Genomic DNA, 19,744 nt, shown 5'->3' on the forward strand with positions numbered 1-19,744 from the left:
GGGGGGGGGGGGGGGGGGGGGTACGTACGGGGTGACGGCAGGAAGGGCATCCGATCCGGTCACCGCTTCAGATTAACCATGCCAAATCCGATTGTAACAATGCCAACCCTGTGAAAACTGCGGGACAAAGGCACAAGCGAAAGAAAGAAAGAAAGAACTCCTCTTCAACTGAGCGGCCTACTGTGGTATTCCTTACCACAGTATCCACATCTTTAGCCAACTTCAAACACGTGTCATCAGTAAGGTACGCAACTATACAACGATCTGAAACAGTTACTACATAGGTTAAGCACTTCAAGAACAGCGAATGCGTTCAATGCTTTAGCGTGTCTCACTGTGCCATTCGCTCTAGAATAACAACGAAATAACCGATGTACAATTATGGTTTGCTTCCAGTGGCATCACTTCTTGGGTAGGCGTGCTGCATTCGACGACCAATCGCTGAGCCGTCAATATTTTCTTTAATGTATGGTTGAACTTCCTGTGAATGAAATGCAGTCATTTCTTCGCGTCATATGATCTCTGTTGCCTCAATATCTTTGAAGTTTCACTGTTCATTTTTGTTGCAGTCATCTTTGTTTGAGATTATGATTGAGACAGAGAACACGATTTGTTTCCAAATTTACTAAACGCGCAAAACAAACTGACACTCGGCACGGTGGACGGTGGGGCTAACCATAAATGCATTTCCAATTTACGGCCACTCCCATTAGTCACGGTGCCGAGTGGCAACTTAGTTTGCGCGTACAGTAAATCAAGTAATGTTTTAGCTTAACCGTTGAACAGCATACTTTATGATAAATTATATTCCCGTGAAAAGTAATGTTTCTATGTTGTCCACTAGTAAACTGTTTTAAGTACTATACATTTAAATAATGTTTCTTATAGACAAGAAAATCTGTCCGGCTTTAATATTTCCTGTAAAAAATATTTTTTTTTTGAATGAAATGTCGTGCATGTTGTTTTGTGTTACTGAAACAAAAGGCATCAATAATAATGATGATGGTAACAGTAATATGCATTGAAGTATCAAGTGCACACTGTGCTTGAATAACTTCCATTATGTAGGTAGTAAAAATAACACCCTAATCATACGCAGGCAGAAACCAGTAACAAAACAATTATCCATCGTGATCCGTGAGCATCACACGTTTATTGCTTCGTCTTTTCCACTTTCTGTGTTATAAGAGTGCGTAAGTGACCACTAACATCACTTATTTGTTTATTTAGTTAAACTCTCTCAACCTGACGTCTATAACACGTAACTTCACAAATGTATAGCACACATACAAATGGCAATACATGCCACTTTGTGACGAGTCACCTTTAACTCTTAATGACAATTACTGCAATTTTCAAGTGAGTTACTGCTATGTCCACTTACTAACGATTCTGCTTTACTGGTATAATCTGACTTTATTAACACGTGGACTGTAATCAGCATCTCACGGTATCTACCAGAAAATGAAACATTTACTGGTAAAAGTTTATATTTGTGTGTTAGGAACGAAAAAAATGTTCCTTCACTTTTTATAATACGTATTTCCAGGGGGAAAATTAATATTTAACAAACTGACTTCATATAAAGATATAAAAAGTCCATGACTGTTCACTCACCAATCACAGAGTGACAGACTGCCAGTGCTTTGCATTTCGATGTGTTGTTGTTGCGTTCTTCAGTCTGAAGACTAGTTACCAATTCTCCATGATACTCTGTCCCATGCAAGCCTCTTCATTTCCGAAGAACTGCTGCAACTTACGTCCTTCTGAATCTGCTTACTGTATTCATCTCTTGGTCCCAAGATTTTTATCCCCTTTCCCACACTTCTTCCAATACTACATTGGTGATCCCTTGATGTCTAATAGCGTGTCCTATCAACTGATCCCTTCTTCTATTCAGGTTGTGCCACAAACTTCCCCCCCCCCCCCCTCCCCCCCGCCCAATTCTATTCAGTACCTCCTCACCAATTATGTGATTTATCCGTCTAATCTTCATCATTCTTCTGTAGCGCCACATTTCAAAAGCTTCTATTCTCTTCTATATCCGATATTAACAAATTTCTTTTCTTCAGAAACGCTTTTCTTGCCATTGTCAGCCTACACTTTATCTCCTCTCTAATTCGACCATCGTCAAGTTATCTTGCTGTTAGCAAAACTGATCTACTACTTCAAGTGTCTCGTTTCCTAGTCTAATTCGCTCAGAATCACCTGATTTAATTCGACAACTTTTACTTTTGTTGATTTTCATCTTACACCCACCTTTCAAGACAGTATCCATTCCGTTAAGCTGCTCTTCCAAGTCATTTGCTGTCTCTGACAGAATTATAATGCCATCGGCAAATCTCAAACTTTTTATTTCTTCTCCCTGAACTTCAATTCCTTCTCCAAATTTTTCTATGGTTTCGTTTCCTGCTTGCTCAGTGTACAGATTGAACAACATTGGAAATATGCTACAATCCTGACGCACTCTTTTCTCAGTCACTGCTTTCTTTTCACGCCCCTCGACTCTTATATCTGGTTTCTGTTCAAGTTGTAAATAGCTTGTCGCTCCCTTCAGAAATTCAAAGAGAGTATTCCAGTCAACATTCTCAAAAGCTTTCTCTAAGTCTACTACTGCTACAAGCCTAGGTTTGCCCTTCCTTAACCTATCTTCTAAGATACGTCGTAAAGCCAGTATTTTCTCGCGTGTGCCTACATCTCTCCAGAATCCAAACTGACCTCCCCGTGGTCGGCTTATATCAGTTTTTACATTCTTCTGTAATGTATTTGAGTTAGTAATTTGGTACCATGGCTCATTAAGCTAATAGCTCGATAATATTCCCACGTGTCAGCACTTCCTATCTTTGGAATTGAAATTACTACATTCTTCTTGAAGTCTGAGGGTATTTCGGCTGTCTCACATATCTTACACACCAGATGGAAGAGTTTTGTCATGGCTGGCTCTCTCTAGGCTACCAGTAGGTCTCCAGGGGCCTTGTCTCGACTTAGATTTTTCTGTACTCTGTTAAACTCGTCTCACGAAATCATGACTTCCATCTGCTCTTCATCTACGTCCTCTTCCATTTCATATTGCCTGGGAGTTCATCTGCGTTGTACAGACCCTCTATAAACTGCTTCCACCTTTCAGCTTTCCCTTTTTTGGTTAGGACTGGTTCTCCTTCTGAGCTCTTGATATTCATTCAGCTGCATCACTTTTCTCCAAGGGCCTCTTTAATTTCGATATAAGTTCTTATTATTCTGCACTCTGTTTGGTAGACTGCGATACTCATTCTGGAGACGCAAACGTATCGTCTGCGAGCTAAATGCCTTTCGTGGCGAACAGAAAGTTTTCAGTGATTCTGGTTGTGCACAAGTTTTCATAATGGCATTAGTTGAGTGATATTTTCTTGAGGTTTAATTAAATGCATTTGAGCCATAAAAATGGAAATTGTCAGTCAACGACGGTTAACTGAAAAGTAGCTTTCCGTGAGGCTATAATTAAAACACTGAAATAGTTAAATCAAAAATATATTATATTTACATTATTGTGCAGTTTTTCTACACAATCACCATCCAGATTTAAGCATTTGTCATACCTCTTACCGAGCTGACAAATTCCCTCTAGAAGCAATTCAGTCAACTGATATTGCAGCCAACCCATAATAGCATCTGCAAGGTCTACGTCGTAGCACTAACTTTCGGGAGCCGAATTACTTTTCCATGTGCATTAAAGGAAGAAATCACTTAGAGGCAAGTCTGTGATGAAGGACTGTTGTTCAGAAACGTCCCACTTAAAGTGACGCAGCAATTCTTGTGTTTTCCAAGAAAGTGTGGTCGGGCATTGTCGTGCAAAAACACGGCACAGTTGTCAAAGAGACTGCGTCGTTTATTTTGAATGGCTCTCTTATGTCTCACAATAGGCGTGAGAACTGATTGTCCTTTCACGTTCCATAAAGTCATAAAACAAGATTTCTTTATCGTGCCGCTAGCAGTAGCCACAACCTTTCTGGCTGACAGAGTTAGGCTAATTTTTTATGGTTTGTAGGACGCAGCGGTATACCACTGACTGCTGTTTTGCCTACTTCTAGAATTGCTAACCCTTGCCTTGTCATTAAGTTGATCATATTTCCACGCTCAAATTCGGGTCACATTACAACTTTCGATATTCCAAGAAAGAGGAAGATCTTATTTGAATGTAGTAATACTTTACTAGTATCGGTATCTTCTAAGACGAAGAAGTGTGAACAGACCAACTGTATTTACCAGTGCTCTGGATTGTCTTCAGCCTGCACATGAAAAAATTCAACACAAGTTTCGTCATAACTCACTCTAGCCATTAACATTGCTTTAGTAGTTTCTATAGCAAGGTGTTTTGGATCACTTTGTCAAACAGTTTCACCAACGTAACTAAAACTAATTATACAGTGTACGTATACAGATGAAATAAATATCTAACTCGAGATAGATCGTTTCATAGTTGTTAAATCTGGGACAAATAGGTGTCCAGAATTGCCTCTCAAAAAGCTAAAAAACTTGTAACTGTTCCAATAGAAACGAGACTGTTGCTCACTTATTCGTCACTAGTCGTGATTACGTTCGATAGGTCTTCCACTTTCGCATCCTAACAAAGAAAATCCAAGCAAGCTGTCAGACCTTGAATTTTGTGTCCCTCGGGAAGGAATTTTTGAAATGAGTAATTGTGTAGATACGATCTATTCAGAAAAGTTCGAGAAATTTGAAGAAACGTGTCCGACAGTTGAGACAGTAGTTTTCGCGAATATTTTCGTTAATTTTCCGTACAAGTTTGCTGCTAGCTACAGACGGATGGCCACTTCTATCAGCATCGTTGACATTCGACGAACCACTCTTAAACATACAGCATGCTGACGCACTATATCTCTTTACTTATGACATTGTTTCCGTATACACTATACAGCTCAAATTTTGGGACGAATGTCAGCACGTTTTAAATTCGTTGCCTCTAAAAAGATTACTACGGATATCACATTTGGCGCAAATGTCAGTTCCAGTACTTGCTTTGAACGGTTACCGTAGGCTAAATAGGCGGTGTTATTTTCTCACTGTCCCTACACAAAACACACTGCCCTAATGCGAATGTTAGTGTAGTGACGATTGCGTTCCGTCCTCTACTTCCCGTGTTAGACAACTGAAGTTTCTTTTCCAATATCCCTCGTATTTAACGCTTAACCGTAATGACTTTAATTGACAAGAGACCAAGTCTTTTGAAACTTGTGTTACTACAATTATGCGCTAAGGAATGTAAGCTGATGCTTGGGTAGTTTAGCACTGACCTTGTTGATGACCTTGCAGGCGTACTCCTTCTTGCCCTTGTACAAGCACTTGTACACTGTGGACGACGCCCCCCTGCAACAGAGAGATAATGGATTTCAGTCTGCAGCTGCGATTTCGTGCTGCAGCGTACTTTGCGCTCTTCCTTTGTTCTGGCAGTCTGGTGCTATAACCACTGTTTCTTAGACTTCACATGTAATTAACTAGAGCCGTTGTTAAGTCGCAGAAAGACCTAACGCTCCTGCTATCTAAGAACACTCCATCAACGCTCCACTGAGTTTACAAAGCGCACCGTTGACTTTGTGTGTGTGTGTGTGTGTGTGTGTGTGTGTGTGTGTGTCTGTTGACAAGAATGGTGAAGGTGTCGTAACGAATGCTACTCCTCTTCGAAGGCAACACGAGCAACCACAGAACTAAACATCTCCAGCTAAGAGAATGCTGACTGTCAGCAACGTTTTAAATTCAAACCTAATGTGTGCTTGGCCGGAATTCTTAACGAGAACTTTGCATATTTAATTGTGCAAATACGGTTTTGCCTTGACTAAACCCACATTCTCCCTTTTCAACAGGGGAGTGTTTCATAAAGTAATTTTGCATTATTATGAATGTAGTACTGGATTTTGATATTTACATTTACAAAATTACTGACAGAGAAACATTAACAGAGCAAATATATACTTTAGTATGGTATGTATGTTTATGTGGCTTTTGTTTCAGCGTATCACCTGCAAATAATCAGGATTATTCAGTGTTATGTTACTCAACTCTGATTAAAAGAATCCGGCAACACCTGCACAATGCGAGGCTGACCACCAGACATTACAAGAGGTGGATTTGCTAGTATAAAATGAAGCGGGGATTATTTTGTAGTCAGCAGAGTAGCAGAAACAGCAGAATTGGTTGGTCAGCAGAGCTCAATGAATTTGATACTGGATTAGGCAACGAATGTTACATGAGTAACAAATCTATCACGGACGTTTCCACCTTTCTAAAGGTGCCCAGTTCGAATAATGATGTGATTGTAAGCTGGAAACGCGTACGGACAACCACAACTAAACAAAGACCAGGAAAACCTTGAGTACTGGCTGAAAGGAAACGTCGAGCACAGCGGTGGATGATTGCTGAAAAATGTCGCATGAAATCACCAGCAGGAATCACTCTTGCATCGCATGAACTCAACACCAGGAATCACTCTTGAATCAGCAGCAGAAATCATTCGTGAGTTATCGTGTCTTATCTTATCGTGTCTTATCTTCAAGGTCCTTACGTGCAATGTATGTTGGCGGCAGCAGAATCGTTCGGAAGTCAGCTTCAAATGCCGGTTCTCTAAATTTTCTCAATAGTGTTTCTCGGAAAGAACGACGTCTTCCCTCCATGGATTCCCATTTGAGTTACCAGAGCATCTCCATAACACTTTACGTGTTGTTCGAACCTACCGGTAACAAATCTAGCAACCCGCCTCTTAGTTGTTTCGATGTATTCCTTCAATCCGACCTGGTATGGATCCCAGAACTCAATAACAGATTGCACCAGCGCCTTATACGCGGTCTCCTTTACAGGTGAACCAATCTTCCCTAAAAAATGGCTCTGAGCACTATGGAACTTAACATCTATGGTCATCAGTCCACTAGAACTTAGAACTACTTAAACCTAACTAACCTAAGAACATCACACAACACCCAGCCATCACGAGGCAGAGAAAATCCCTGACCCCGCCGGGAATCGAACCCGGGAATCCGGGCGTGGGAAGCGAGAACGCTACCGCACGACCACGAGATGCGGGCAATCTTCCCTAAAATTCTCCAAATAAACCGAAGTCGACCTTTCGCCTTTCCTACCACAATTCTCATATGCTCGTTCCACCTCACATTGCTTTTCAACAGTATGCCCAGATTTTTAAACGACTTGACTCTGTCTTTCTGGACACTTGTAATACTGTATCTGAACATTACAGGTTTGATCTTCCTACTCATCCGCGTTAACTCACATTTTTCCACATTGAGGACGTTGCCATTCAGCACACCAACTGGAAATTTAGTCTAAGTCATCTTGTATGTTCTTACAGTCATTCAACATCGACACCTTACGGTACATCACGACATCAATGGTCTAGCGGTTCTAGGCGCTCAGTCCGGAACCGCGCGACTGCTACGGTCGCAGGTTCGAATCCTGCCTCGGGCATGGATGTGTGTGATGTCCATAGGTTAGTTAGGTTTAAGTAGTTCTAAGTTCTAGGGGACTGATGACCACAGATGTTAAGTCCCATAGTGCTCAGAGCCAACACCACGACATCATCAGCAAACAACCATAGATTGCTGTCCACCCTGTCAGCCAAATCATTTATAGAGAACAACACCGATCCTATCAAACTTCCCTGGGGCGCTCCTGACGATACCCTTGTCTAATGAACACTCCCCGTCGCGAACAACTGGGCACTATTACTTAAGAAGTCTTCGAGCCACTGACATATCTGTGAACTTATTTCATATGCTCGTACCTTCGTTAATAGCCTGCAATGGGGTGCCGTGTCAAATGCTTTCCGGAAATCTAGATATATGGAATCTGCCTGTTGCCCTTCATCCATAGCTCTAGATCGACGCTTTCTAAAACTATGCTGATTCGCACACATAAGCTTCTGTTTCAAGAAAGTTTATTGTGTTCGAACTGAGAATATGATCAAGATATCTGCAGCAAACAGAAGTTAGGCAAGTTAGTCTGTAATTCTGCGGGTCCGTTCTTTTACCTTTCTTACATACTGGAGTCACCTGAGCTTTTTTTCAGTCGCTTGGGACTTTGCACTGGGCGAGAGATTCATGATAAGTGCAAGCTAGGTAAGGGACCAGTGCGGTAGAATGCTCTTTGTAAAATCGGCGCCGGCCGTTGTGGCCGAGCGGTTCTAGGCGCTTCAGTCCGGAACCGCGCGACGTCTATGGTCGCGGGTTCGAATCCTGCCTCGGGCATAGATGTGTGTAAAGTCCTTAGGTTAGTTAGGTTTACATAGTTCTAAATTCTAGGGGACTGATGACCTCAGATGTTAAGTCCCATAAATCGTTTTACATTTCGTTACGATCCATTACTGTCCTGTAGAGTACAGCAGCGTCAGAAACCACTGGCGGTTCCTACAGTCCTTATCTCATGACCGTTCATGTAGGGTATAAATGTGTGGTGTCTGTTCTTTCAGATATCTAATTATTTAAATGCCCAATTGCGGCTAATGTCGGAGAGAACAGACACAACACATGTATGATACGTTTGCAAGCTTCACTTATATGACATGCTTCGTGCGGATGCACAACGGGGTCCGACCCTCTTGCGGGAATATAGGAAACGCTGCGAGCAAACGAGGTACATGGACAGGGAGGCTGCTTCGGAGTGTGGGATAAGTTGAGAATTTGGGTCAGACGGAAAGCTTGCTCAGATAGCTGAAGCATTTAAGGGCACTGCTCACTTAATGCGTGATATCCGGGATCTAGTCCCGGTCTGGTACTAATTTCAACTTTCGTCTTTGACTTATTTCAATGGCCAATTATGGCTGACATCTGTAAGTTGCTCGAAATGCTTATGCGGGGCTTCTGATATCGTTATTGGTCGGTTTTATGAGGCTGAAATTCAGAGGCGAAAGGGTGGACAAGGGTCGGAGGGGCAGGGAATGTAGAATATGAGTAAAACGGCGATGTAGGACACCTTTACTAGCGATTAATGGATAGACAACTACTCTGGTGTGCAAAACTTAAGGACGAACGTAATTGTTGCACGATGTTTCACTGGCAAGTAACGTAGCTCGATGAAACACGGACAAAATATAGAAAGAACTGCTACAGTATAATAACTGCAAGAAATATTCAATGAGACGAACAGGAACGACAACGATTACACTAAAGTCACTGCGATTTACAACGATCCTCAGGACATGACAAAAGGTGGGACATGGTCCTTGACAGGGTGTGTGATCGTTGCAGACGGCACCTTATGCTCTACAACGTGCCCCCATGCTGGCCATCGGAGTCAATAACTTGTGGATGGTCGCTGGTACATGTGGACGTGCTGCAGTACTTGCGGGACGCATCTAACAAGTGCTGATTGGGGTTTAAGCCGGAGAAGGGAGAGCGGCGAGGGTGGTTCGGCAGGTCACTCGATGCATCGAATATCCTCTCGTTCCAAGAGCTCATCCACCTGCGCAACTCGACGCTGTCGAGCACTGTCATCCATAAAAATGAAGTCAGGGCCTAATGCATTCCTGAAAAGACGCACATGTGGAAGGGTGACAACGTCACAATAACGCTGAGCGGTGAGTGTACAATATTCACCGAAAGGTTGATGTTCTACAATATTACTGGGTACAACACGTGTTTCCACTTTTCTCCGTATGAGAGTACTTCCAGAATCACTAATCGGACTGAATCTGACCTCATCCGAGAAGAGAACGTGACCTCGTTGGTTCAAATGGCTCTGAGCACTATGGGAGGTCATCAGTCCCGTAGAACTTAGAACTACTTAAACGTAACTAACCTAAGGACATCACACACATCCATGCTCGAGGCAGGATTCGAACCTGCGACCGTAGCGGTCGCGCGGTTCCAGACTGTAGCGCCTAGAACCGCTCGGCCACTCTGGCTGGCCCTCGTTGGTCCAATCCAAAGCTCTTGGCAGCAGGTAAACGGTAATGACGATATGAGGTATGAGGCTGCTTAACGGACTATCGTACTGGTCGCTCGGCAAAGAGATCATCCCCCCAACCCCCCCAACACCCTCCCCCCTCCCACATGCAGTCGCTGTCCTACTGTGGAGCACGTGACTGCGTGGCTTGCAGTCCTGAGTCCTGGTAGATGTTGGTTGCTATTGCACCATGTGTTTGACGTCGACTCCTTCTTGCTTGTTGCGCATTGCAGCAGTCGTCTGATGGTGTAGTTGCTCTTCGGGCAGCAATGCCTATGATTCGGAATTACCACATCCACGTGAAACCATGCTGTGAGCATGTACTACACGCGTCGCACTTCGTCCTCCTTCCAGTTTCCCGAAGATTTTTTCCCTGTCTGAAGTCAAACAGATGTTGTAACCTGCCCACGTTATACTGATGAGCGCTCCCATTGCTCACCGTAACTGCTTATTGTCTGATTGATACATTGTCTCTTCCTGTGCGTTTTGTGGCGCCAGCCCCATTAGGCGCTGTGGCCACGCTGACCTCATGCAATGCGATGTCCGGTTTCTGTGCACGACTGCGAGACAGCAGGCAACATGCTCCCTCACTTTCATACATTTCCGCAGAGTAGTTAATGTTTATGTAATTCCATCTTTCTTCGAGTAGTTAATACGTTATGGTACCTTATCTAGCTCGTGAAGAACAGTGAATATATCTGGACCTATACTCTGCAAGCCACTTTACAGTGTCAATGTTAAAAAAATATCGGCTCAACCACTTCTTTATGGTGTAAAACACTAAGATTGACGCGTTTCGGAAGTCAAGCTTCCATTATCAGAATAATGAAAAGTAAAAGAACCTGTTTAAACTCGCTAAAATTGAACATGCACCAGGCACAATAAAATTGATAATAAAATTAAAACATCGTGGCTACTTCCCTTGTTGCAGCCGTGTCTTCCAAGGTGCATCTCCACATAGTCGTCAAAATATAAAAAAACCCTCTAAAATGGTGTAGCCTATGGTGTTCAGCATCTAACCACATGGCTCTCTCCTCTATCGTCGTAACCGCCCGTGCGTCTTCGTTGATACCACACAGCACGTAGCCAAACATGACACTGAAACGCGAGTGAGCTCACGCGCAAGTAAACAAGGAAATCACAGAGATGTCTATACAAACAGATTACGTATACATGTTACAAGAACCTCATGAAATGATGGTATCCTGCCAATTGCTAAAAATGTAATTACTAAAAGAAACCAGTGAAATGCTTGAAAAAGTTATTTGTATCACCAGTTAGCTGTTCAGTGTGTTCTGATTATCCACGCTATGTATCGTAATTTCCAGCTGTTCTAGTACATCCACCTTTTTACCTTTGTTCTACCTATCTAAAATAAAGAGATCCTGATCTATTCCAAACATGGGGTGTCCCGTTTCCCAAATATGCGTGGCTACAGCTGACTTTTCGAAATTATTAAGCCGGAAAGCATCGCTATGTTCTTTGTAACGTACTTTAAAGGACCTACCAGTTTGGCCTACATAGCTTGCCTTGCATGTGTTGCACTGAATTTTATAGACCCCAGCTCTCTCATATTTATCCCTTTTCAGCTGTAAATTATTTCTTGGTTTAAACCTTTTAAAGTTGATACAGCTTTTCAGACCAATAATACGCTGCGGTTTAAACTAAGAAATAATTTACAGATGTTAGATGTTGAACACCATAGGCCACACCATTTTAGAGTTTTTTTTAAATATTTTGACGACTATGTGGAGATGCACCTTTTGAAGACACGGCTGCAACAAGGGAAGTAGCCACGATGTTTTAATTTTATTATCAATTTTATTGTGCCTGGGCAATGTTCCATTTTAGCGAGTTTTAACAGGTTCTTTTTATTATTCTGATGATGGAAGCTTGACTTCCGAAACGCGTCAATCTTAGTGTTTTACACTATAAACAAGTGGTTGAGCCGATATATTTTTTAACACTGACATTTACAACCACGACCTCTCATCCAGTATGAATAAAATCATACTTTACAGTGTGTATCAGAGGGCACTTGGTGCATCACTCTAACTTTCCGCCCCTCTTGTGTTTTAGTCACGACTGGTGAGCGGAAGAACAACCGTTGACAGAGCCACCATATTAGCTCGAGTCTCTCTAATTTTACCTTCTTTTAGTTACGTACGCTCTTGGAATTTTAATACGGAACCCCACCATAACCACAATACCTCTCCTGTAGCGTCCCCCACTGGATTTGATGAGGATCTGCGTAATGCTTTCGTGATCGTTTATCGAATACGTGACTAAACGTTGCATCTCATTTACTTTCTCTATCAGTCCCCTCTGGTAAGTTCAGGACGGAGATGCAATACTCACGTATCGGCCGAACATCTCTATCGTAGGCAGACTACAATTCTTCCACTGAAGCTGTCCGACATCTGTCGATCCTACGATTTCTTTTAGGTGTTGATCCCCTTTAAATCGCTCCGTACACATGTATTCGCATATTTAATAGACGTGTCAGTTACCAGTTATTGTTCGGCCATCGTGTAAGCAAATTATAATTCGTGTTTCCGCCTAATTTTCTGCATCCCCTACTCTTTTCCACTCGAGAATGGCGCGTGGGAAGAATAAATGTCGATAAGCTCCTGTATTGGCTCTAATTTCTCGAATTTTCGCGGCATTGTCATTACGTGAGACATATGTATACGTTGTCCGATTCTTTCCGGTAAGTGGTCTCTCCAAATTTCAACAGTAAGCCTCTCTGTGATACAAAATGCCTCTCTTGTAATGCTTGTCAATGGCGGTTGTTGAGCATTTCGATAACACTCTCGAGCCGACTATACAATCCCTTGAACGAAACGTGCCGCTCTTCGTTGGATATTCTCAATCTTTTGTCGGTCGTACCTGGTAAGGATCCCATATTCATGAACAATACTCAAGAATCGGTCGAACAATCGCCTTATAAAGCACTTCCTTTGTACAAAAATTCCATTTCCTGAAGATTCTTCCTATGAAACTCAGTCAGGTATCAGCTTTTGCTGCTGTTTGAGATCGGTCTGATTAGTTACTTCTAGATATATTACGCTTCCAGTAATTTCTCATAGTTGTACAGTACTGGCTTTCTTTTCCTATATATGCGCAAAACGTTACATTTAATTATGCCAACTGCCAGAGCCCGCACTATTTATCAGTCCTCTGCAATTCATTCTGCATATCGACGACATCATCTGCGACCAGTTTTAAAAAGCATCCGATGTTTTCTACTAGATAATTTATATACATTGTAAACAGTAACGGCCCTACGACACTTCTTGGGGTACTCCGAAAATTACCTTTACGTCTGTCGAATTTGTTCGTTTAAGACCGACTTGTTGAGTTCTATCTGCAAGGAAGTCTTGAAACCAGTCGCAAATCTGGTCCTATACTCGATAAGCTCTTTTTTTTTTTACTAAACGGCAGTGCGGGACGGAGTCTAATGCCTTCCTGAAGTGAACCTGAAATAAGGGCCATCTTCTGCAATAGTTTAGCATTTCACTACCATTTTCTGGCTTTGCCTCTTCCCTATATTCTACACTGTCCACGAAAAATGCTAGTACAATTCTTTTTCTTTATACAAAGATGCGCATCAAGGCACCATCGTTGCATGATAGAGGATGCCCTACACCACAGCCAATCCTATTCCACTCGTGAATGGAGCGAGAGAAAAGCGGCTATACGCTTTCGTACGAGCCTTGATTTCTCTTAACATAGTGTCCCTTACGCGAGATGTACATTGGTCAGTAGAATTGTTCTGCAGTGTGTAGAAAATGTTTGTTCTCTAAATTTTCTCAATAGCGTTTCCCTGTGACAGAATTAGTGTGCCCCAGCTGTCTGCGTCTAGTATAAATCATGAAACAGTGTGAACGTGTTTGAAATGTATGCGAGTTGTGCAACTGAGTCGGGACGTGGGGACTAGCCCGGCGTTCACCTGGTGGGATGTGGAAAACCGCCTAAAAACCACATCTAGGCTGGCCAGGACTCTGGTCCTTGTCGTTAATCCGCCGGGCGGATTCGATCTGGGGCCAGTGCGCCTACTTGAGTCCAGGGAGCAGCGCATTAGCGCTCTCGGCTAACCTGGCGGGTTCGTGATGCAGTATATAACTGTATCGAATGCCTTTCGCAAGACAGGGAGCACGGCAAAAATATCGGTCTCTCCTGGCGAGTTTCGAGGCCGAATACAGCGGGATGGGTTTCAAAAGATCCTTGTTTTCAGAATCCTTATTGTCTCCTGCATAATGGATAAACTGGAGTTTTGCGGTTGCTGAAGTGAATCCCAATGATGCTCCAGGTAGAGAAGGAAGAGCAGGAAGCTGAGATCTTGCCCAACGTTGCGGACCGGTGAGGGATATCGATGGGAGGCGCAGTGTTTCATTAAAAAATTAAACACGCAAAAATAATGGATTCGGTTCACGTCGCCGGCCGGTGCGTTGTGAGCGTCAAAATGTTTCTGAGCCCTCTACAAACTCGTTATTTGTGTTGCGATATCGATTCGGATTGGGAGGTGTTCGCTATTTTTTCTTCAGTTGATTTCCGTTACAGTGTAATGGCGAGAGCTGCCGGTGTCTTCCGAAGACTATTGGGTAGATGTGAGAGAATCGCCAAGCTACACCACGATAAGTGGTAGCGCCGCATCCGGGCCCCAGCTTAATGTCGAGTAGCAGCGACGCTGGGGACCCTACTGCGGGAGCCGCAGCCCCGTGACCCTGCAGACGGCCCGGGCACTCGCTCTAATGAGGCCCACCATTGTGGGCCCGCTACGCGCCACCTGCTATCCGCGCCTCTGTTTCTGCACGCCCGCTCTCTGCTCTGTACGTTTCAAAGGAGCCCGAAATGACAACAGGCTGCCGCAAATGGCAGACTAGAAACAATTGATCGCCGAGCCAAGTGAAACGTTGGCGAAAGTAACAGATCCAATTGCCTCTGTATCACTCCTAACACACTTTTTATTTCCTTTCTTTTCCTTTCTAATCAACTCCTTCTCTGCCTATTAATATGCTGCCGGAAAAAATATGCAACACCCTTAAGGACAAGGCCACTTTATCGACAGTCGACGTGACAGGTAGTTTATTAGTAGTATATGACAACAAAGTCAGACCAAACAGCAGCATCGATACACAATGACGCCCCCCTCCCCCCCCCCCCCCCCCCCCCCAGGCTCGTAAAGGTGCTTAATGGCAGCCTGCGATAGGTTGTCTCAAGAACCTTGCACCTTTTGTTGCAATTCGGCCATAGTTCTTGCGGGCTCTAGATAAAGAGAGAACTCCCTTTTTATCATCCACACGTGTTCAATTAGTGAGAGACCTGGTGATCTTACTGACAAGAGAATAGTTCTGTACCATGATGAGCAGGTTACGTCATAGCAGCTGTATGTGGTCGTGCACTGACGCGCTGCAAAGCACATCGTCTTCCTGTCGAAGAAATGGCCGTACCGTAGCATGGGGATAACAACATGTGCAATGTAGTGGACATTTACTTTACCCTTCTGAAAGAAAACCAGACGTGACCGCGCGCTCTAACTGATTGCTCGCTACGCCACGAAGACTGGGTCAGGACACGTGTGTTGTGGGCGAATACACTTTGGAATAGGCCCCTCTGCCTGTCTACGCCGTACACCTTTAAGTCCATCACTCGCGTACGTATTCTCTAGTCGACTCTTTCACCACACCGGAGTAGCCGTGATTGGCGTGTCATAGCGTCAGTATCAGCATGGGCAGAGCCACATATGATCCCGTCGATCCATCCAACCAGCCTCCCGCAGGTTCGTACAGCGACCATGTTTAAATAACTAAAGTCGTTCAACATGGAGTACGTAATCGTCGGCGGGATATGATTATGCCCTAGAATGAATATTGTACACACTGTTCACCTCCAAACTCAGTCCAGCTACTGCATGGATAGTCAAAACAGAGGGCGCACGGACAGGTCTCTATAGCACCATCTGAACGTCGTTGACCGTGACAGATGAATCACTGCTACTACAACCCCTCAGAACGCCCATATTATACCCTGGTGCAACTGAACACAGTCTTTCAGCATGTTCTTTTTTTCCAGCAGCGTATGTAACGCACAAAAGCTGACCAAAAAACGTTGCACCGATTGCTGCAGTGTTTTTATGTGTTTTCTTAATTTATTTCATTAACAGTAGCACAGATAGAAGTAAGAAAGAATTGCAGGGCATGTTAACTGGAACGAACAGTCTAATAAGCGCACACGACAGATTGAGAGCAAGCTAAAGAAACATGTAAATATTGAGGAGTTGTACAAATGAGTTTATCGATAAACCTAATGTCAAGATGACGGACACGAAGTAGTCGAAGTTAAGCAATTCTACTCTCTTGGAAGCACAACATATAATGGACAAATAACGAAGGCCTTAAAGGTGAGACTAACACAGGAAATGCAGGGATTTTTGGACAAAAGCAGGTTACTAATAGCAAACATCGATTTCACTTCGAGGAAAAAGTTCTGAGAATGTGCATTTGGAGCACACACTATAAGCAAGTGAAGCAGGGACTGTGGGAGAATCAGAAAAGACGATATGGTGCTTTAGACGTTTACTGAAAAGTAGGTGAATTGATAACATCGGAAATGAAGCGGTGCTCCGCAGGAACGACGAGAAGAGGAACATGCGGAAAACATTGACAATAAAAAGGGATAAGATAACAGGATATCTCTTCAGATATCAAGGAATAACTTCTATGCATCAAGGAATGGTATTTGAGTGAGCTCTAGTGACTAAAAATTGTAGGGAAAGTTAGAGATTTGGAATATTTAAAAAAAGTAACTGAAGTGCAGTTTTCGTTCTGAAATGAAGAGACTGGTACAGGAGAAGTAATAGGAGCGGGCCGCATCTATATCTACATCTACACACACACTCTGTAAGCCACAATAAGATGTATGGCGGAGGGTACCGTGTACTATTGCTAGTCATTTTCTTTCTTATTCCACTCGCAAACAGGTTGAGGAAAAAATTACTGTGTACAGCGTGATCAGAAACAGTCTAAAGGTCTTGTGAGGTGTTGCAGGGTAGGTTGTGCTGAGAAATAATTGTAAAAAAAATGAGTCTTTGCTACGTATCGGAGTTAATTAGATGTAAGTTAGCCAATCAGGCCATTGCGTGTGCAAATTCAAGCGGCCCGCCAGACACAATTAGCGTCAATTGTTCTCAAAGCTTAGACGATAGTACACGAGACTGCTCAGTCTTTGGCTCGCGTTCTATCCTTACTACCGTCGAACATCTAATTTCTGTAGCGCTCTCTTGTTCGGTTTAAGGAAATCAAACGAAGTACACCGTCTCTGGCAGGCCGCTTCAATTTGCGCGCAGAATGACCTGGTGGTTAACTTCATTGCTAATTAACTCGGAAACGGCGCAAGGTATCGAATTGTTTATTATGAATTATTTTTTATCACAACCTACGGTGCAACATCCTTATAAATTTTCAGAGTGTTACTGACCGTCGTACACATGCCTTTGTAAGATCCCCAATTTTTCTTAACTTGTCTTTGCGGTCCTTATGCGAAATACACGTTGGCGGCAGAGGAATCGTTTTGCAGTCAGCGGCAGATACATATTCTCCAAATTTTCTCAAGAGGTTTCGCGAAAAGAACGTCGTCTTCCCTCCAAGAACTCTCATTTGAGTTCAAGAAGCATCTCCGAAACACTCACGTGTTGACTGAATTTACTGATAACAAATCTAACAGCATACTTCTGAATTGCTTCGATGTCTTCCTTTAATCCATCATGGTGGGGATCCCAAACATTCGAACGGTACTCAAGAATGGGTTGCAAAAGTGTTCTACACGGGGTTTGGTTTGTAGATGACTTACACTTTCCTAAAACTCTCCCAATAAACCGGAGATGACCGTCCCTATTAATGTCCTTACATACTCGTTTCATTTCATATCGCTTTGTAAAGGTACATTACAAAACTAATGTTTTATTCGAAAATTACAGGATTGTTTTTCTTACTAATCTTCATTAACTTACACTTCTCTTTCTTGAATTTAGAGCAAGCTGCTATTTATCACAAAAAATAGAAATTCTGTCTACGTCATCCTGTATTCTTCTGTTGTTACACAAGGACTGAAACAACTAAATTAAATCTTCTTTTGCATTCATTACGTGTCCCGTGAGAAGTGATAAAGTACAGTGTTTAAGAAGTATAATATTGGTTTGTTTTAATTACGTGGATTCTCCTGAAACTGAAATCATTTTTCAAAAAGTACTGTTTCATCTGGTAAAGGTTTCTGCCCCCCGCCTAAAAGAATGCCAACCGTAGTTACAGCTCTGACAGTGTGGAAAAAAAATAAACTCTACGGGATGTCCATTGTTACTGATTGGGAATGCTAGTCATTTAGCGCTTCGGGAGAGCCTAAATATGACTGGATCTGAGAGGAGTTAGTACGAAGTTCAAATTTTGCATCTCGACAGACTGTCGCGTACAGTGAACAAGAGAGGGAAACAAGGCTTGAGAGTATTTTGTCAGAATTTAAGCCAAGCACTGAAGTTTAAGCGTACTACAGAATGCTACATGTACTCAGTGGCGCGGGCGGGGCAAAAAATGGTTCAAATGGCTCTGAGCACTAGGGGACTTAACATCTGAGGTCATCAGTCCCCTAGAACGTAGAACTACTTAAACATAACTAATCTAAGGACATCACACACATCCCTGCCCGAGGCAGGATTCGAACCTGCGACCGTAGCGGTCGCGCGGTACCAGACTGAAGCGCCTAGAACCACTCGGCCACACTGGCCGGCCCGGCGGAGCAGAAAGCTTAGTTAGAGACAATGGATGTGTCCAGAGTACTGGAAGGGTTTTTGACTGAAGAATGTTTTTCCACATTTTTTTTAGATAAACTGTAGTCTCATACTAATGTCGCCTCGCGAGAGGATGTGACGCTTACACACTGACGGAAAAAAATCGCAACATCAAAAAATAATTAGTGTAATCAAATTTCGGGAATCATTTGTCTAGATAACATTTTTGAGTGGTCAACAATGAAATATCAAAGGTTACTGTAAACGCGAGATCAGCCATTGCAAATTTGAAATGTTGGTACATTAATAACGGGTGTAGCCGCTAGAACGTTGAATGCAAGCATGCAGACGTGCATGCATTGTGATGTGTAGGTGCCATGTGTCAGTTTGTGTGATGGAGTTCCATGCCTGTTGCACCTGGTCGGTCAGTACAGGGACGGTTAATGCCGTTTGTGAATGACGCTGAAGTTGTTCGAAAGCGTCCCATATGTGCTCGACTCGATACTGATCTGGTTATCGAGCAGACCGAGGCAACATGTCGACATTATGCAGAGCATGTTGGGTTACAACAGCGGTATGTGGGCGAGCGTTATCCTATTCGAAAACACTCCCTGCAGTGATTTTTATGAGTGGCAGCACAACAGGTCGAATCACCATACTGACTTTCAAATTTGAGACAGAGTATGTGGGATAACCACGAAAGTGTTCCTGCTGTCATACGAGATCGCACCCCAGAACATAACTATAGATGTAGGTCCAGTGTGTTTAGCACGCAGACGGGTTTATTGGACGAGGTCTCCTTCTAGGCAAGACGCGTCTGTCACTGAAAACACAACAGACCTCCACCCTGGCACTCAAATGAGCTCTCACGTGACACAGCTCAAGCTAAAAATGCCGGAGGTTTTGGGTCAGTAGATTGCACGCTACAGCGCGTCTGGCTCGGAGATGTCCTTGAAGTAATCCGTTTGTAGAGTTCGTTGTATCACTGTGGTGCCAGCTGCTGCTGAAACTACTTCT

At 43.2% G+C, this 19,744-nt stretch overlaps 1 protein-coding gene across 1 annotated transcript in view; it reads right to left on the bottom strand.

Annotated features, from left to right (window-relative positions):
* The window catches only part of LOC126412579 (calcium/calmodulin-dependent protein kinase type IV-like), a 586,558-nt gene that overhangs the window by 205,599 nt on the left and 361,215 nt on the right, over positions 1-19,744 (bottom strand). The window contains exon 3 of the mRNA XM_050082230.1: positions 5,292-5,364. Coding sequence (XP_049938187.1) covers positions 5,292-5,364 — 73 coding nt within the window. The remainder of the gene's footprint in view (positions 1-5,291; positions 5,365-19,744) is intronic.

The sequence above is a fragment of the Schistocerca serialis genome, chromosome 7 (genome assembly GCF_023864345.2).
Source record: "Schistocerca serialis cubense isolate TAMUIC-IGC-003099 chromosome 7, iqSchSeri2.2, whole genome shotgun sequence".
NCBI classification, from domain to species: domain Eukaryota; kingdom Metazoa; phylum Arthropoda; class Insecta; order Orthoptera; family Acrididae; genus Schistocerca; species Schistocerca serialis.